The sequence below is a fragment of the Rhincodon typus genome, chromosome 22, assembly GCF_021869965.1.
Source record: "Rhincodon typus isolate 14 chromosome 22, sRhiTyp1.1, whole genome shotgun sequence".
Taxonomy (NCBI): domain Eukaryota; kingdom Metazoa; phylum Chordata; class Chondrichthyes; order Orectolobiformes; family Rhincodontidae; genus Rhincodon; species Rhincodon typus.
The window spans coordinates 4,155,907-4,176,668 of NC_063353.1; the positions used below are offsets into that span (position 1 = coordinate 4,155,907).

The following is a 20,762-nucleotide window of genomic DNA, read 5'->3' on the forward strand; positions in this document are numbered from 1 at the left end:
ATCTCAGTCTTGTAAACTCCAATTAACCACCCAGCACCACAGACTTTGAGGGAAACAATTCTAGATTTCCACAGGTCATTGTGAAGAGAGAGCTTCTTCGTATCCACTTTACCAAATCCCTTTTTATTATTTTATCATTCTTATTTCACTTCAGGACCCATTCTTTTAAAGATACTGTAAGCATTTCAACCCAGGCCACAGTCCAGTGATTACAGTGTCAGTTTGGGCCTAAAATCTATTGGGAACAATGGCTGGTTTAATAATATTTAGACTCTGTGGGATGGAAGGAGGTAAGTAGCAGTGGGGATGAGTGTTCCCAGGCATAGGGGCATGTTGCCATTGGCTTGAATAGGTCATTAACCGACAATACTAGAGTAGCAGCTCAAATCTTGCTTTTGTTTCTGCTCCCACACTGCTGCCCTCTAATGCTTTGGACTATGAACGACACAACGTGTTCACAAATAATTTAAAAATGAAGGACGCAAGTAATTGGATGAGCGGTAATCCAAGATTGTGGACTGAAAAAACTTATGGTTGTAAGAACTGCTTTTTTTGAGGTGTTTTCAGTGTTGGAGCTGATTTCCTTGAATTTTTCAAGCAGTAATTACTGTTTTATAAACAGTTGCGTTATTTTGGAACTTTGGGGAAAAATTGAACAAAATAACAGCACTTTAAAAAAGGAGGAAGAGAGACAAAGCAGATACCCCATGGGAGGTGAAAAAGATGGAGACAACATTTAAGAGGCATCTGGATGGGTACATGAATAGGAAGGGTTTGGAGGGATATAGGCCAAATGCTGGCAAATAGGACTAGATTAATTTAGGATATCTGGTCGACATGGACGAATTGGACTGGAGGGTCATTTTTCCATTCTCTACAGCTCTGTGACTCAATTTGAGGCTAAGATTGGAGTTTTATACATAGATTGTTGCCATGCTACTGTCCATTGATACCACTAATACTTGATCTAATTAACTTCTGCCATTTTTGATGTTTCCCAAATTTGTGTATTATATTTCTAATTGGTACTTGCCTGGAGAATGTCAACGCTTTCAAGTAAAGTATTTTACAGCTGTTGGAGGTAAAGTATGAGGGACTTGGGCAGCATGTTGTGGGGGTTCATTGTGGAAAGTGTATCGATTTTTTGTTTTAAACCCCCTTCAAAATATTCTTTTAAAATACTATTTTCCTCCCCACAAAAGACTTTGAAAGAAGAGGAATTAGCAAAAGAAAAACTCAAAAATGAAGAGCTACAGGGGGCCAAGACGACTCTGCAAAAAGAACTGAGCAAACTAACCGAGGACACGCGAGTCTGCAATCAGAAATATGATCAGGTCAGTTGAGAAAGTGAGCACTGCTTGTATAGCTGAATGGCACTTTTAAACCCCTCCAATGTAGCCATTAAATCACTGAAGTTATTTTGGAGGCTGCTTGTGGTGGCTGAGATTACTCGGGAGGAGAACCATGAAATGAGCTGGTTTTGAATTTGGTCACTTCACCAACTAAACCAGTGGATGTTGGAATCTCTAAATTGTCTGCCCAGGCAATTTCTCTAGACATCCCATTGCTCAACGAGTACAGAGAAGAGACACCCAAAATTTTCCTTTAAGGCTTCCCCTCTTGTTTTGGAATATTTCCACCAAACTGTCCCTTCTCTAGTGTTAATGCAATATAAGTTATTTCTGCTTTTAAAGAGCCAGTGCAGATTATAATGGGACTTCTACACTTTGATTCTATGACAGGCAATGCATCATTTCCATATCATCTGAATACAAATTGTATTATCCTTCAAACGGTTCACCTACAAGAAAAATCCTTCATTGTTTCATGCTACAACGTCATTAATCCATTTGTAAAATAGTATTGAAGATTAGGGATATGAGTTTGATCTCAACGCACAGAAATGTCACAGATGTGCTATTTGTTTTAATCGATCTGTTCAGATGTTATTATGCACTTCTGGACCAGGTGATACTTGAACCTAAGCCTTCAAGCTCAGAGGTAGGGACATTACCAGTGCACGACAAGAGCCCGTGTTGTCTGGTTTAAAATTTAAACAAAGCCTGACAGCTAATTGTCAATCAGCATTAGTGGATGTATTCCCCATTGTAATGCCTGTGCCAATCAGTCAACCAATCGTCACTCCCCTAACACACAATGTAGATGTTGGTTTTCTTCTTGTATTGGTGTTCTTGCAAAATGCCCTGATGAGCTATAGGGAGAGGCTGAATAGGCTGGGGCGATTTTTCCTGGAGTGTCGGAAGTTGAGGGGTGACCTTGTAGAGGTTTATAAAATCATGAGGGGTATGGATGGGTTGAATAGCCGAGGTGTTTTTCCCAGGATAGGGGAGTCCAAAACAAGAAGGCATAAGTTTAAGGTGAGAGGGGAAATGTTTAAAAAGAACCCAAGGGGCAACATTTTCACGCAGAGGGTAGTGCGTGTAAGGAATGAGCTGCCAGAGAAGGTGGTGGAGGCTGGTACAATTACAACATTTAAAAGGCACCTAGACGGGTATATGAATAGGAAGGGTTTAGAGGAATATGGGCCAAATAATGGCAAATGGGACTAGATTAATTGAGGATATCTGCTCAGTATGGAGAGTTGGACTGAAGGATCTGTTTCTGTGCTGTACATCCTTAAGTGCAAGACAAAAAGCTTTGACAAAATGGCTTGTTTCAGCAATTCCAGAGGTGAGGTGAGAGTGACTGCCTGTCGCACAAAGGGCATATTTGACAGAGTTCAGCATCAAGGAACCCTGGAAAACCTGGAGTCAACAGGAGTCAGGGTTAAAATGCTGTAATTATCGGAGTCATATCTGACACATAAGAGGATGGTTGTGGTTGTTGGATGTTGTTCATCCCAGCTCCAGGACAGGCCCAACCATCTTCAGCTGCTTCATCAATGACCTTCCCTCCGTTGTAAGGTCAGAAGTGGGGATGTTCGCTGATGGGTTTTTTTTCTTATTCATTAATGGGATGAGGGCGTCACTGACCAGGCAGTATTTATTGCCCATCCCTAATTGCCCAGAGGGCAGTTGAGAATCAACCACATTGCTGTGGGTCTGGAGTCACCTATAGGGTGATGGAATGGCAGTTTCCTTCCCTTGCGGACGTTAGTGAATCAGATGGGTTTTTTCCTGACAATCAACAATGGATTCATAGTCATCATTAGATTCTTAATTCCAGATATTTTATTGAATTCAAATTCCACCATCTGCTGTGTGGGATTCAAACCCGGATCCCGGATCCCGGAACCGAATGGGTCTCTGGATTAACAGTCCAGCGATGATACCACTAGGCCATTGCCTCCTCTTCATCTCCCCCTCAATATTGCACAATGTTCAGCACCATTCACAACTCCTCAGATACTGAAGCAGTCCATGTTCAAATGCAACAAGGTCCGGACAATATCCAGACTTGGGCTCACAAGTGATAGGTAACATTTGTACCATACAAATGCCAGGCAATGACCATCTCCAAAAGAGAATCTAAGTATTGCCCCTTGACATTCAATGGCATTACCATCACCAGATCCCTTACTACCAGCATCTTGGGCGTTACCATTGACTAGAAACTGAACTAGAGTAGTCATATGAATACTGTCCCTACAGACCAGCTCAGAGGTTAGAAATTCAGCAGCAAGTAACTTGCCTCCTGTATCCCCAAAGCCTGTCCACCATCTTCAAGGTTCTCCCCTGTTGCTTGGATGGGTGCAGCTCCAACAACACTTGAAGTTTGACACCATCCAGGACAAAGCAGCCGTCTTGATTGGCACCGCATCCACTCCCTCCATCACTGATGCTCAGTGGCGGCAATGTGTACCATCTACAAGATGCACTGCAGAAACTCACCATGGCTCCTTAGACAGCACCTTCCAAACCCACGACCAATACCATCTAGAATGATAAGGGCAGCAGATTCATGGAAATGCGACCCACCTGCATGTGTTCCTCCAGTCACTTGCTGTTCTGACTTGGGAACGTATTGCTGTTTCTTCAATGTCACAGTCAAAATCCTGGAACTTCCTCCTTAACGGAACTGTGGGTGTCCCTATACCAAATGGACTGCAGTGGTTCAAGAAGGCAGCACCCCACCACCTTGAGAGCAATAAACGCTGGCCCAGCAGTGCCACCCAAATTCCATGAAGGAATAAAAAATACTAAATAGGAAATGTTTGACTCAAAACATGGTATTATTTGGCAATGGTTCTGGGGTAATTCCCATATCAGGCACCAAAATCATCATTAACATTAAATTTAAACAATTGATGTTACTTTTAGCTGGTGTGTTTCCAAATAACATGTCAGATTTCATAAATTCTGGCATGTTAAGGACAGAGCCTAGACATTTGGGAAATTTGGCAGTCATTTAATCATATGTTTGGTTTCAAATTCCTAAAATTCACAAGCTCTATTTGCAAATCTGTGTTGGACAGTTGTTTTGCACCTTCTCAGTGTAGCATTAGTTTATTGGAAAGGAAAACACTATGTAAAAGGCAAGAAAACAAATGCTGCATTTTCTGAAGGCAAATGGATTTATTAAGTTTACTGCGCTAGTATTTTATAATCAGATACATTGTGTCTATTAGCAAACTGCAAGTTCAAAATGTTCACTAGACACCTCACGACTGTCAAATCTTTCTTCCCAGTTGGACAACTATTTAAATGTTCACCTTCAGATTAAGTGTTAAATAGGAATTTGCTTTTCACATCTAGTGTCAGGTTCAATTTCAAAGTGATAGAAGTGAATTTTAGCTCGTTTAAAAACAATCTGCAGATATCGCGGACTCCTGAAACCCATGGGTTGCTAGAAGGCCTTGGACCCTGATTACAAGACAGAACATCCACAATGAGGGCACTATTCTGTTGATGCTTCCTCTGTTCTGTATCTGTGTTTAAAATTTATGTTTAGCCTGACTGTTTTGTGATGTAGATTCGAATGGTAGGATGATATTTTACAAGAAATATTATGAATTGTAACCCTAGATTTCCTCCACTGGGAGAAGTTGTAGCGCGCTCTCAATCTTGTTTTTTTTTCTAACATTTCAAGTATCTCCATCAGCACGCATGCACACACACCCGCTTCTGTATGTGTGTGAATACAAGCCAATTGCAACTGGTCCTCAACCTGCTAACCTGGGCAGTGTCATTTCCCAGACCAATACATCATTCCTGCAGTTTGCTGCCGAACTCTGGATATCTTGAGTATAATGTCTGTTTTTAATTCCTGTTTCTAATCAAGATTGCTGTAAATGGAGGTCAGTTTTGATTAACTTTTTTTTGTCAATTTTTTTTGTTAGTTGGTTTTTAATGGTTTTTGTATTTGGTCTCCCAGATCTTTGCTTTTCTACAGTTCCTGGTATTCCAACATTTAGAAAGTACTTTGACTTAACTCCTGTGCATCCAAAGTAAACAGCCTTACATTTGACTCATTGAACTCCATTTACTGCAGTTTTGCCAAATCTAATAATCTATCAATATTTCTGTAACTGCATAGTTTACTGTGCTCCCTAGGTTAGTGACATCAGCAAACCTGGATATTTGGCTGTCTATTTCTCTGCCCAAGTCATTAATGGATATGGTGAACAAATTCCTGGCGAGCACTAAATCCTGTGTCTCAGCAATCAGAAGTGTTCCTTCCATCCTCTCTTTGTCTTTCACATCCCCCACTCCCATTCTCCCATCCCTTTTACACATACGACGATCCTGCAATTTCAAACCCAAGTTCAGAGGCAGCATTCAATATTGGCCATGTAGGAATTGTTCTATCTTTAAATACCTAACTGAGCTCACCATTTTTCACAAAGTGGGTGCCTGAGCTTCCATCCTTAATTCTGTCACCCTCCTCTGCATCTTTGAGATCATCCTTAAAGCCAAGCCCTTGATCAGATGTCTGGTCATCCCTGCCTCATTGATTAGACCTCGGAACACTTATTTCTCTATGGAGCGCAGGTAGTTGTTGAATGAAACAGAGAATGCTGGAGACCCTCAGCAGGTCTGGAAGCATCTATGGAGTGAGAAACAGAGTCAACATTGCCATTCTGATATGACTGTTAAGAAGTCGATCTGGACTCCATATTAACTCTGCTTTCTCTCCACAGATGCTGACAGACCTGCTGGAGTTTTCCAGCATTCTCTGTGTTTGTTTGCGATTTCCAGCACTTTTAGTTGTTAAATGAGGCTGAAGGGTTTAACTTGGAAAAACTGATGATTTTCCTGTTGGCCGGCAGGAGTTGACAGGGCTGAAAGAGGCCAAGCAGTTGCTGATACAGCAGAAGCTGCAGCTTCAGGCTAATGTGGAAAGCATGAAGTCCAAGATTGAACAGGAGAAGAATGAGCACCAGCTCACCAAGACCAAACTCAGTGAGGCACAAGCAGAGATGAAGAAAAACTGCGCCGAGTTGGAAGCCAAACTGGTTCGTAGCTTTATACCCTGAAATGTTGGCACCTTAACCTTTATTAGATGTTCTTTCATGTACTGATGCAAGATTGCTCTTTTTCTTTTCCCAAACCACAAGTGTTCAAACTAGTTTGGTACGGGATGGGCATTAGGGAGGCAGTGCAAGGTACATAGATGACTGGGAAAAACAAGCAGTATGAGAGGATGGAGTTATTCAGCAATGAGAGGGATCTGTCAAGAAACCAACAGTGTCAGATTTAGAGAATGTATGCACACACATGGTATGTATGGTTGGTGAGCTGCAGGCCCAGCTAGCTGCATGGGATTATATGATATATTGGCAGTGAAAGGGGCAACTGGGAACTTTGCCATTCTCAGAAATCATGCAGTCAGGAATGTTATGGGAAGGAGCAAGGAGGGTGGCAGGAATTGATCAAACGGTTGAAATACAGCAATTAAAAAGAGGATCTGTTCTATTGCTGTGTGTATACAGTTCATTTCTTTCATTCGTGTTCTCCCCAGAGGTGAGTTCTTGGCTCACCATTTGTTTTTTCACCCTAATCCAAACCCTAGGCTATTTTTGTCAGTGGTGGTTTGCCACTGTCTTCTACACTTAGAGAGGCAGGTGCCAAATCTCAGCTCATTTGGAAGAGGATTTGAACCTGTCCTTGTTTGCATCATTCTGAGTCAGTTCCTTGCTGCACAGCCAACCAAGCTAATGAACCCCATGTATACAATGGAAAGACCTGTAGTGGAGAGGTGCAAAAGCAATAGATCTGTGACTGTGAAGGACTTTGATACATACTGAGATAGCAACAGTGTTAAGGGCAAAGAACAGAAGGAGTCCCTGAAGTGAGAACCTGAAAACTTTCTTTTCTCGTTAGGCTGGAAACACCTCTAGTCCTGGAGAATGAGAGCCTGTACAGTGTGTTTCACTGGGGGAGCATTCAGAAACCGATCATTCTTAGAGAGTTAAAGACAGGGGACAGTCGAGAGTTAAGGTTCTGAACTGGCAGAAGACCGGTTTCAGTTAAGGGTGAGTCTGGCCCAGGTTGATTGGAGCGAAAGATTAACAGGTAATGCAGCAAATTGGTAATGGGAAGCTATTGTAGAGGGAATAGTCAAAGGCTAGACTCTATACATTCCCATGGGGTAAAGGAAGGGCAACAAAACAAGAGCTCCAAGGCCAATTAAAAATATAAGGTGGTTTCTTGACAATTACTGCAGAAAATGTTTGAAACACTCAGGCTACCTCTGTGGAAACAGAGTTAACATTTCAGGTCAATGACCTGTCGACAGAAAGAGCCGATGTTGTGAAAGGCAAACATAAATACAACGCATTTCTTTCTTCGTGTTGAAATCGGCCTGTTAACATTGGAATGCAAGCAACATGAAAGGTTAATTTTTTCATAGACTGATCTTGGACTTGGGGACAATGACTACATCAGTGGCACTGACTGAACTGATAGGGGAAGGGGTTTGAATGTTGTAAGGTTTGGTATCTTGTGTGTGATAAAGTTTCTGTGGTTTCCATGCAGCAGGGTGAACTGAAGGATAAAGAAGCACAAAGTAAGCAGCATGAAGAGGCTATGATCAAGCTGAACATGCAGATTACTGCACTTAATGAAAACATGGTCACGCTGAAGAAGGAGTGGCAGGGCAGTCAGCGGCGGGTCAGTGAGCTGGAGAAGCAGACTGATGACCTCCACGGAGAGATTGCAGTGTTAGAAGCCACTGTGCAGCATAACCAGGAGGAGAGGAGAGCTCTCCTGGAAAGGTGTGTCTCTGGTTACTCACTGTGGCCTCTCTTCCGTTCGGCTAGAATGCAAGCTGTGGTTTTCCCCTGGTGTTTGCAGTCTGTGAATGTTGACCTGGTTGTCTCAGAAATTTACAGAAGAAACATTGAACCCTCTTGCCACTTAGTGCCAGTCTCCTGAAGTAAGACCCTGAACTCCTGGGTAAAAGGAAGCTTGGCTCCTGTTTGCGATGTGCTATCAGCCATATCTGACTGGGACAGAGCATTGTGGATTCATGATCCATTTCAGAGACGTGATCACGTAATCCAGGCTGACACTCCAGCAGAGTTCCAAGTGAGGCCTGCACTGTTGAAGGGCCCACCTGACATGTTAAACTGCAGTAGAGCTAGAGATGGTCTTTGATCTACAATCTGACCAAAGTACCTTACAGGGTGCCATCTCTCATTCCTCAGATTTGTGATGTACTGGCTTGGTTCACTGATTACTAACAGTTGCTGCCGTGCTCTGGTTAGACTTATGATCTTCAGAGTGTCCCAAAGTTCAACCATCTCTTGACTTCAGCACGTTAAGGGACTACATGTGCCCCCTTGGTTTTACAACCGAAGTGCAGTAAAATGCATTAACTTGCTGCCATTGTTTGCCAACCCCTCCCCAGGCAAGAATGTTGTTTGGCATCCCAGAAATTTCAAAGCAATTCCACTGGCTTTCTCAACAGGCTTTGCCAGCAGATTTAATCAATTTGCTCGTGGACTCTGAATCAAAGCTGTTGACGTAGACTGGAAACTGGAGAGCTGCCAACATTGAGCAATAGGCTATCCCATTCTTCTTCCTTCTGATAGAGTTCCTCAAACCAATTCCTTTGTTTTCGACTCTTCAACCAACATTCCCAACTGGAATTCTGACAGCTCTCAGCTGCCTTAGTAACCACTAGTGTGGACCTTTTAAATACACAGCATTGTTCACCACTACCGACGTTTTCTCAAAGACACAAAGCTGGTCAGATTGGACATCTCCCTCCTTTGAAAACTGCACTGCTCACAAAGTTGCTGTGCAGAAAATCTTGCCCAAACAGTCAATCCCAATTATCTTAGGAAGATGGCCCAACCCTTCCATTCTTTGCAGCGTTGTCATCTCTTCACCAGTTTGCCTCAACTGCAGGTGGAGGTTAAAAGCTAAACTAATTAGCCCAATTAGAGAGAGTCTGGGCTGTTGGAGGTTATCATGGTGTCTTTGTCAGTGTCTCCCTCTGCCAGGCATCACCCTGTCTCTTGCACTCTCCCTCCGTCTCCCTTTCTTTGATCTCGCTCTCGTTCTCGCTCTCTTTCATGTGCTGTCTGTCTTTCTCTCTATCTGTCTCTCCTTGTGTTCTCTCTTTCACACACTCCTTCACTTGCCTGCCCCCTCTGTCACATTCTCACCCTGTCTCTCTTGGTCTTAGTTGCTCTCTCTTGGTCTTGGATGTGCGCACTCTTTCTGTTACTCTGTGTCACACTCACTTACTCATTGCCTCCCTTTCTCTAGGCTGTGTGTCTAAATTATCAGCACACAGCCCAGATTGAAGCTTAAACAGACCTTTCTGTTGAAATCCAACCCGGATCCTCCAGCCATTCGTCACTGGAGCACGGCATGTGACATGAGATGGTTTTTCACACAGATTAATTCTTAATCTCCGATCTGTCACCAGGGTAGAAACAGGGTAGTTCCCCACAGGATGAAGGAGGAATGTTTAGGCCTGACTGAGCTGAGCTGTATAGAGGGAGGCTTCTTCCTCCATTTCTGCCAATGTGTAGGTGGGAACATTGCTTCTTAAAGGTGCAGGGACAACAGAGAAACTGAAGCTGTAACTCTGCATTTAGTAGCGCACCGTCTTTGTTTGTGTTAAATTATATTGACAACTCATTTTATTCAAGAATGTGTTCCTTTGTGTTGGATCGTCTCCAGTGGAACAGAATGTAATTTGCCAGTCTCCCCTTCCTTGGAGCTCATCTCCCCTAGTTCACTCATTGTGTTCCTGAGCCTAGTGCACTTGTCTTAAACTGTTGTCCTTGTCCATTAGGTGCCTCAAGAGTGAAAGCGAAACAGAAAAGCTGCAGGCAAAGGTGGTAGACCTGAGACGAAAGCTGGATGATACAGTGGCTGCTATGCAGGAGTTGGGACGAGAGAACCAAGCTCTGCAGGTAAGCAGATACATAGTGAGTGTAGCAGCCACAGTGAATGACATGAATCTATTGGAGCTAACTCCCCTTGCTCCTGGCACTGACCTTGCACCATGCAGTCTCTTCCCCCTCGTGTGGCAGTTCATGAAGTTTGGGTTGATTCTGGAGCCAGAATTAAAAGCTGAGGCTAGCGCTGTAGCCGATCCTGGAGAGACAGATAGCAGTAGGAGTCTCCCTGATGGATAAAGTCACTCCCCACTTTTTGTCAGAATTAGCTCAGGCTTCAATACCTGCTGCACACAAATGTGCCAAACATTTCTCAGAAATGTTAAAAATCCCAACTAAACACTATCAAATTGAAGGAAGGAAGTTTTGCACCTTCTCTAGTAGGTACATCCACGTACTGAATCAGAAAATTTTCTTGTACGCACTTAACAACTTCCTCTCCATCCAAGCCCTTAACACTATGATAGTTTGAAAAGTTAAAATCCCCCATCATAACCATCCTATTATTCTCACAAATAACTGAGATCTCCTTACAAATCTGTTTCTCAATTTCCTGCTGACTACTGGGGGGGGATCTGTATTACAATCCCACTAAGGTGATCATCCCTTTCTTATTTCTCAGTTCCACCCAAATAACTTCCCTGGATGTATTGCCAGGAATATCCTCCCTAAGTACAGCTGTGTAATGTTATCCCTAATCAAAAACACCACTCCCCTCTTCTCTTGTCTCCTTTCTATCCTTCCTATAACATCTATACCCTGGAACATTAACTGCCAGTCCTGTCCATCCCAGATGGATCCCAGTTTCTGTAATTACTATGATATCCCAGTCCCATGTTCCCTACCATGCCCTGAGTTCATCTGCCTTTTCGTTACCAGTTAGGCCTCTTGCATTGAAATAAATGTAATTTAATTTATCAGTCCTACTTCATTCTCGAATAAAAACCGAAAGAACTGTGGATTCTGTAAATCAGAAACAAAAATGGAAGTTGGTGGAGAAACTCAGCAGGTCTGGCAGCATCTGTGAAGAGAAATCAGAGTTAACCTTTTGGGTCCAGTGACCCTACCATGTTCTCTGCTTTGTTCTTGCCTGCCCTGACTGTTTGTTTGACTTGCTCCTTCTCCCAACTGTACCAGTCTCAGACTGATATCCTTTCTCACTGTCTCCCTGTGTCCACCCTCCCAACCCCCAAACTGGTTTCAATCCTCCCCAGCAGCTCTAGCAAAGCTCCCCCTCCAGTATATTTAGTCCCCTTGCAATTCAGGTGCAATCCTTCCTTCTTATACAGGTCACGTCTATCCCAGAAGAGATTCCAGTGATTCAAAAATGTGAATCCTTCTCCCCTGCATCATCTCCTCAGCCATGTATTCATCTGCTCCATCCTCCTATTCCTACCCTCTTGGGAAATAAGGCAGGGCAGGTGACTGAGGTCTCAGTGGGGGAGCACTTAGGGGCCAGTGACCATAATTCTATTATTTTTAAAATAGTGATGGAAAGGGATAGACTGGATCTGAAAGTTAAAGTTCTAAATTGGAGAAAGGCCAGTTTTGATGATATTGGGCAAGAATGTTTAAAAGTTGATTGGGAGCGGCTGTTTGCTGAAAAATAGGAAGCCTTCAAAAATGAGATAATGGGAGTCCAGAGATAATACATTCCTGTTACAGTGAAGGGTCGGTGAAGGGAATACTGGATGACTAGAGAAATTGAGGATTTTGGTCAAGAGAAAGGCAAAAGCATATGTCAGGTATAGGCAGCAGAGATTGAGTAAATCCCTATAAAGGTATAAAGGCTGTAGGAGTATACTTAAGAGGGAAATGAGGAGGGCAAAAAGGGGGACATGAGAGAGCTTTGACGAATAGGGTTAAGGAGAATCCAAAGGGATTCAACAAATGCATTAAGGACAAAAGGGTAACTAGGCAGAGAATAGGGCCCCTTAAAGATCAGCAAGACCACCTATGTGTGGAACTGCAGGAGATGGGAGAGATACTAAATAGGTATTTTACATCAGTGTTTACTGTGGAGAAGGATATGGAAGGTAGAGAAAGTGGGGAAATAAATAGCAACATCTTGAAAAATGTCCATCTTGCAGGGGATGAGGTGCTGGATATCTTAAAATGCATAAAGGTGGATAAATCCCCAGGACCTGATCAGGTGTACCCTAGAATTCTATGGCAAGCTAGGGAAATGATTGCTGGGCCCCTTGCTGAGATATTTATATCCTCAATAGCCACAGGTGAGATGCCAAAAGACTGGAGATTGGCTAACTTTGTGCCACTATTTAAGAAAGGTGGTAAGGAAAAGCCAGGGAACTATAGACTGGTGAGCTTGACATCATTGGTGGACAGGTTGTTGGAGGGAATCCTGACGGACAGGATTTACATGTATTTGGGAAGGCAAGAACTGATTAGGGATCATCACCATGGCTTTGTGTTTGGGAAATCGTGTTCCACTAACTTGATTGAGTTTTTTGAAGAAGTGACAAAGAGGACTGATGAAGGCAGAGCGGTGGACGTTGTCTATCTGGACTTCAGTAAGATGTTCAACAAAGTTCCTCATGGTAAACTGGTTAGCAAGGTTAGATCACCTGGAATACAGGGAGAACTAGCCAATTGGATATAGAACTAGCTCGAAGGTAGAAGACAGAGGGTCGTGGTGGAGGGTTGCTTTTCAGGCTGGAAGCCTGTGACCAGCGGTGTGCCACAAGGAACGGGGCTTGGCCCACTGCTTTTTGTCATTTATATAAATGAGTTGGATGTGAAAATAGGAGTCATGGTTAGTAAGTTTACAGATGACACTAAAATTGGAGGTGTAGTGGACAGTGAAGAAAGTTACCTCAGAGTACAATGGGATCTTGATCAGATGGGCCAAGGAGTGGCAGATGGAGTTTAATTTAGATATATCTTATACACTTAATGGAAAGGTCCTGGGGAGTGTTAGTGAACAAAGAGACCTTGGAGTGCAGGTTCATAGTTCTTTGAAAGTGGAGTCACAGGTAGATAGGACAGTGAAGATAGGTCAGTGCATTGAGTATAGGAATTGGGAAGTCACATTGCGGCCGTACAGGACATTGGTTTGGTCAATTTTGGAATATTGCATGCAATTCTGGTCTTCCTGCTATAAAAAGGATGTTGTGAAACTAGAAAGGGTTCAGAAAAGATTTATAAGGATGTTGCTGGGGTTGGAGCGTTTGACCTTTAAGGAGAAGCTGAATAAGCTGGTGCTATTTTCCCTGGAGCGTCAGAGGCATGGATAGGGTGAATAGCCAAGATCTTTTCCCTGGAGTGGAGGAGTCCAAAACTAGAGGTCATAGGTTTAAGGAGAGAGGGGAAAGATTTAAAAGGGACCTAATGGGCAACTTTTTCACACAGAGGAATGGTACATGTGTGGAATGAGTTGCCAGAGGAAGTGGTGGAGACTGGTACAATTAATAACATTTAAAAGGCATCTGGATGCGTACATGAATAGGAAGGGTTTAGAGGGATATGGTTCAAATGCTGGCAAATGGGACTAAATTAATTTAGGATATCTGGTTGGCATGGATGAGTTGGACCAAAGGGTTTGTTTCCGTGCTGTACATCTCTATATAATGTGGCAAAGATTAGTGGTAAACCAGAGAGTTATCTAGGGTTTAAAAGCCAACAAAGATGACCAAGATTTAATAGGAGGAGCAAATAAACTGAGGGCAAACTAGTAAGTAATAAAGAAATGGACAGTAAGAGCTTCTTAAGAAGGAAAAGAGAGGCCAAAGTGAACATAATCTCCTTAGAGAACGAGACTGGGTAAATAATAATGGGAACCAGTAAGTGTCAGAGGACCTTAAGAAGCATTCCAAAAATATTAGCTAGAAGTGCTAGAGGGGCGGGACGCAATAACACTGTCACTATCACTGGTAGAAAAGTACTAAGGAAACTAACGGGGCTAAAGACTGATAAGACCTGATGGATTACACCCTCGGATTTAGAAGGCAATAGCTACGAAAGTAGTGGTTGCACTGGTTGCAAATTTTCAAGGCAAGTTCCAGAGGATTGAAAACAAGTAACACACCTATTCAAAAAGGGAGGGAGACAGGGGGGTAAAAAAGTAACTATCAGCCTGTTAACTTAACAACTACTATTGGGATAATGTTAGATTCTATTATGAAGGATATTATAGCAAGGCATTTAGAAACGCAGAATAGTCAAGCAAGTTTGGCCATGCTAAATTGTCCATAATGTTCAGGGATGTGTAGATTAAGTAGGTTATAGGGGGATGGGGCTGGGTGGGATGCTCTGAGGGTCGGTGTGGGCTTGTTGGGCCGAAGGGCCTGTTTCCACATTGTAGGGATTCTATGAAAAAATGTCAGCAAGGATTCATGAAGGGGAAATTATGCCTGACAAATTTATCTCTGTTCTTTGAAGGGGTCACGGGCAGGGTAGATAAGGGAGAGCAAGTAGCTGTAAGATATCTGGATTTCCAAAAGGCTTTCGATAAGATACCATGCTTAATGCTGCTTAGTAAGAAAAGAGCCTTATTGTGTTGTAGATTGGTGTTGTAGATATATCAATATGGATAGAGGATTAGCTAACTGATAAAAGACAGAATTAAGTAAAGGGGCAGTTTCAGGATGGCAACCTGTAACTAGTGGATTGTCACAGGGATTAGAGCTGGGGCCACCATTATTTACAATACGTGTTAATGGCGCAAATGAGGGAAGTGAATGTATTATAGCCAAGTTTCTGGATGGCACAAAAATAGGTGGCAAGGCAAGTAATGAGGATGACAGTGTGTGCAGAGGGATATAGGCAGATTAAGCGAGTGGGCAGAAATGCACATGGAATATAATGTGGGATAATGTGAGGCTAAGCACTTTAGTAGAGAGAATAAAGGAGCTGAATGTTATTTCAATGTTGCTGCCTTCATAATCTGGTGGCTAGCATTTTGGTTTAACCTTTGAATCTAAAATCTGTGACTCAGTTCCGATAACCACGGTGGCTCAGTGGTTAGCACTGCTGGCTCACAGCACCAGGGACCCAGGTTCAATTCCACCCTCGGGTGACTGTCTGTGTGGAGTTTGCACATTCTCGCTGTGTCTGCGTGGGTTTCCTCCGGGTGCTCCGGTTTCCTCCCACAGTCCAAAGATGTGCAGGCTAGGTGGATTGACCATGCTAAATTGCCCATTGTGTTCAGGGATGTGTAGATTAGGTGGGTTATAGGGGGATGGGTCTGGGTGGGTTGCTCTGAGGGTCGGTGTGGGCTTGTTGGGCCAAAGGGCCTGTTTCCACACTGTAGGGATACTAAGATTCTAAGAACCCATCTTGTAAAAGCAGCAGAGGTGACCAACATCAGTCACAGTATGTAAGTAAAACTCCAAAAGCGATCAATCATTTCCCCATTCCAGTGTGCTAGACTAGTGCATTTAACTAGGTTTAAAAGCTAGTCACCATTGTAATGTAGGAAATACAGCTGTGTATTGAGCTACAATAATGTCGCACAGAATAGAAAATTATCATGTCATCTCAGTGATTTTGGTTGAGGTATTAATATTGACCAAGTCTGTTGGAAATTAAGTTCTTCAGGTAGTGGTGTGGAATATTTTACTTAAGCCTGAATGGGAAATGACGCCTCATTTACTGTCTCCAGCAAATGGAGAGCTCCAATGCAGTACTGAGGAAGTGCAACTCTACAGGACCGTCAGCCTCGATTTCCCGGAATGGGGCTTGGAATCCCAACCTTCCAATGTTCAAGGAGGACAGTATTATCAACTGTGCTGTACGGGCCACTTTAATCAAAACTCCCAGCTATTGATTTACTCAAGCACCAGTAAGCTTTGTGTGGCAGGAACCAGCTGGTTGGTGTTGGATGAGGGTGAAGGGGATGGGGGGTGCTTGCTTACAGGTGCCATCTGCAGCATGTGACCCTCATTGGTCATCCAATTGCCAGCAGCATTGCAACTACCTTCAGGTAAGCTTTCCCGACTGTCTAAGATTGGAGCCCGAACTAATTTAAACCAGTACGTTGCTGTGGGAAATATTAACCGAGAGGCTATCGTTTTGCTGTCTGGTGGCGTGTGAGAAGCTTTATGCCATATATATCTTCCCAATTCAGAAAATGGAAGTGATGGTTTTCTGTTTGCTTTGCCAGATTAAGCACACGCAAGCACTAAACAGGAAGTGGACTGAAGATACCGACGTGATGAATTGTATGGCCTGTGGAAAGGGATTCTCAGTCACTGTACGGAGGGTAGGTACCTGCTGTTTCACACCTTGCAGCCCTTTCAGCCACAAGCCCACTGGCTCTGGGGGAATAGGACTTCGTAGAAAGGGAGCAATGAATTTGTTTTATGAATTTATTTTATGAAAGCAAAAACCAAATGGCTTTTGGCGATGAAAATCTGCAAGGAATACGACAAATGCTGGAAAGACCGTGCAAGTCTGGCAATGTACTTGATCTGAATTGTTGACCAGTTTCCCTCAAGTCTCCCCAAAAAAGTAATAAAATTAATATTTTACCACCTTGTAGAAGATTTAAGTCCGGTGATGTGTGACTGTTCATCAGAGCCTCATTTGTTGAGTAGTTGTTGCATTCAGTTTGAGCAACTGTGATGTCATTTCTTTGCTACCAATGTGCATTAATACTGAAAGAACAAGGAGACTTTTGCAATCCCATTGAATCCTGTGCAGAGATTGGGATGTGGAAAGGCTGCAGTTGCTGTTGCTCCTTTGGCAATGCCTGCAAGGTGCAGATTAGAATTGTCCTTTTAAGTTAAAAGGTGTGTGTAAGATAATCCCTCCCTCAATGTAATAATTCTTCTCAAAACATCGAGACAAAACAGCTCCTCCTGTTAATGGATGAGTTCCAAAATGCAAATGAAGAATGGTGAGAAGTACTGTGTCTCTGAAGAGGGAAGGGATTATGGGGTCTTGCCTTGGTCAGGTCTCGTGGTGAAAGTTATTTAGCTGCAAAGTCATATCCACATATCGCGTCAGAACATCATTTTCCCTTCAATGCTTCATCCCCATGATCGATTGACTCACATCTGATTACGTACCCCTCATTGGTAGCACCGTTGCCTTGGAGACACAAGATTCCATGTTTAAGTCCCACCTTGGGGCTTCAGCATGATGCTTCAGTATAGTGCGGAGGCAGTGCTGCGCTATCGGAGGTGCTGTTTTATTTTGAGAAAGTATTCAATCAAGGCCTCGGCCTGTTTTGATGAATGTGAAAGACCAACTATTGACACAATCTGAAGAGTCATAGAGCTGTACAGCATGGAAACAGATCCTTCAGTCCAACTCGTCCATGCTGACCAGATATCCTAAATAAATCTAGTCCCATTTGCCAGCATTTGGCTCATATCCCACTAAACCCTTCCTATTCATGTACCCATCCAGATGCCTTTTAAATATTGTAACTGTACCAGCCTCCTCCACCACCTCTGGCAGCTTATTCCATACACACACCACCCTCTGTGTGAAAAAGTTGCCCCTTAGGTCCCATTTAAATCTTTCCCTACTCACCTTAAACCTATGGCCTCTAAGTTTTGGACTCCACTACCCTGGGGGAAACACCTTGGTTGTTTACCCAATCCATACCCCTCATGATTTAATAAACCTCTATAAGGTCACCCCCTCAGCCACTAACGCTCCAGGAAAAATAGCCCCAGCCTATCCAGCCTCTCCCTATAGCTCAAACCCTCCAACCCTGGCAACGTCCTTGTAAGTCTTTTCTGAATCCTTTCAAAATTTACCACATCCTTCGTATAGCAGAGAGACCAGAATTGCGCACAGTATTCCAAACGTGGCCTAACCGATGATGAGCAGGGTAGTTCTGCTTGTGTCCCAATCAATGTTTGTCCCTCCATCAACATCTCACAAGCAGCTTATCAGCTGATTCTCACATTACTGTGTGTGGGAGCTTGCTGTGTGCTTATTGGCTGCCACACTTCCGACATTACAACAGTGACAGCACTTAAAGAAAAGTGCTGCTTTGGCTGTGAAACACGTTATGATGTCCGGTGATTGTAAAAGGTATCTCTATTTGTTTTCCAATAAGATTTTCCTGAGTGTAAGTACATCGTTTGTAGGTCACAAACTCAGACAAGCCTTCGTATCATTTGCAGATCCTTCCCTGAAGTCTTACAGCCAGATCATTACTAAAACCCATAAAGAGAGTTAGTCCCCTAGTTTCTAAATAGATCCTGCTTGACAGTTCTCCCTCCAGATCAGTAACTTACCTCTAATATCAGCGGCTTCTTCCCCATTTAAACCTCTGAGACTGAATACTAAAGCTGTAGTTGTTATTTGTTCCCAAGTTCAGTTAATGTTCCAATTGTTGTCTTTGCAGCATCACTGTAGAAACTGTGGAAATATCTTCTGTGCTGACTGTTCTGCGAGGAATGCCTTAACCCCATCCTCGAAGAAGCCTGTGCGAGTCTGTGACACGTGTTTTGAAGAGTTACAGGGATGAGCTGTCCCAGCACTTTTCCTGGGGCTGGAAACGTATCACTATTCTTGTATTCATGCACTCATTTTGTATTTTCTAAGACTGAATGTTGAAAGTGTAATCCCTGCTGTCAGTGAGAGCCTATCGATGTGTGTTCTGCAGCTCATTCCCAATCTTTGCACCAGCTGGGGCTCCCTAATTCAGTCCCAGACTAGAGAAAGGCACGTTTCTGCAATTGATGGGTTTGGGCAACAGCCGTCTGAGAGGATCCTTTTGTCAGTTAATTATCCTGTCTAGTTTTACCCTGAATTCAGTGGGAATGGAGATCAGGCTGACAATCCCCACCAGAAGGTTAAAAAGTTCCTTTCTGCCAAATCCAACTCTCTCTTCATTCACTGGACTGAAGAGACTACCAGATTTAACCATAACGTGTTGGGAGTCTTCATTCACTGACTTATATCTGAGACACAGCCATCTCTCACTGAGATGGGCAATCTGGCAAATTCTTAAGTGAAGCATTTTGAATCTGTGCTCCGTGAACCCCCATCAAATTCCTTTGAAAATTGAGCAATGCTGAGAAATCTCCACCAGCTTCACTACCCAGAAAGAAGAGTGAGACTTTAATTGATAATATCCATTCATCTCTCATTATGTGGAAGTTGGTTGTTTGCTTTCTTGGAAGTATTGATGTCAGTTGTTAATTTTCCACCTCTTTTCATCATCTGCTTTCTCCCTCTGTTATTCTGTCAGTAGTTTGGCAATGTTGGCGATTAGAGCGAAGGCTGGATTTGTACTGCATGTTTACCAAAACTAATCAATCCCTGGAAACTATGCTGAATGACTGAAGCCATCTTTCACAGTTCAGTCTCATAGTAGCCAGCTGACTGGAGCTGCCCTTGGGGTCTCTCCCCTGTCCCCAGTCTGTTTCCACTCAACCCTGTCCTGTCTTGTCCTGAGTCTCTGCTCCCTCACTATGTCTCTGCCCTTCGTGGTGCTGGTGACACTTGGAATCCAGTGTTATGTTCTCTCTGGTACGCCCATCAGCCTCTTACTTTACAGTGTGAAACACAGACACCCTGCTGCTTTCCCCTGAGCTTCTCTCTTCTCCTTACTGTCAGTTTACTGAGAGCTGGACAGGAGGGAATGCTGCCTGTACAGGTTAACTGGTCTGCATTCACTAATTAATCCAATTGTTTCTTTTATTAACTCACTTATCCACCCCCCAGGTGGGGGCTGTTTCCCTTGAACCTGATCCATCTACGTGGCCAAAATTAAATCTGTACTGAATTCACAGGACCCTTCCACAGGGATAATGCAGGTGACAGTGTTATGTGTGAGTTGTTTGTACACAGTCGCAGTACTGCACACTGCTTCACTTTGCTGCTTCCTTCATTATGAAACACTTCTGCTAACAGTGGGCTTTGAGCTTGAAAGATTTTTTTTTTGTCAACCACTTGATGAAAAGCTAGGAATTGATGTTCTCAGTTCTGATGGTGTCTGCATCTACATGAAACATCAGTAATGGAAACTAGCTGCTTTCATGCTTTTTCTTTAAATAAAATGATGTGTATAATAGAGAATTGTGTACAAAAATGGTATTAACTTCCATATTATCATGTGAACCTGTGTATAAATATTCAACAGTTTAATTCTGGCCATTGAATGAAGATTGTAACCTGTTTATAGCAAAAAAAATGTTAATTTGATGAATGATGCAACCTCCACAATTAAATTTGTTTAGTAAAACAGAATTCCTAGTCACTTTTTTACAATGTTGAAAAGTTGTGAAGTACTGGCCGAAAAGTGTTTTTATCAACACATTTTTCTGTATTCCTATTGTATGTTTTATAATATGTTCTGGTCAAGGGGTGTGACCTACACAATTTTACAACTCAGCAGAAACTTTTCAAGTACAGCTGAGCTACTTTGTTAAAGCAGTATTGACCATTATAGCTAATGTATTAACTTCCATGATGGAATTTAATCAGTAGCTGAAGTCAATAAGCAAATTGAGGCTATGGG

At 43.0% G+C, this 20,762-nt stretch overlaps 1 protein-coding gene across 6 annotated transcripts in view; it reads left to right on the forward strand.

Moving 5' to 3' along the window:
* The window catches only part of eea1 (early endosome antigen 1), an 84,982-nt gene extending 64,491 nt beyond the window's left edge, over positions 1-20,491 (forward strand). For all 6 annotated transcript variants that reach the window (XM_048610298.1, XM_048610299.1, XM_020513358.2 and 3 more), the window contains 6 exons: positions 1,203-1,334; positions 6,230-6,415; positions 7,938-8,176; positions 10,213-10,333; positions 16,440-16,538; positions 18,642-20,491. In XM_048610298.1, coding sequence (XP_048466255.1) covers positions 1,203-1,334; positions 6,230-6,415; positions 7,938-8,176; positions 10,213-10,333; positions 16,440-16,538; positions 18,642-18,764 — 900 coding nt within the window. In that variant the 3' untranslated portion in view covers positions 18,765-20,491. The remainder of the gene's footprint in view (positions 1-1,202; positions 1,335-6,229; positions 6,416-7,937; positions 8,177-10,212; positions 10,334-16,439; positions 16,539-18,641) is intronic.
* The last annotated feature ends 271 nt before the right edge of the window (positions 20,492-20,762 follow it).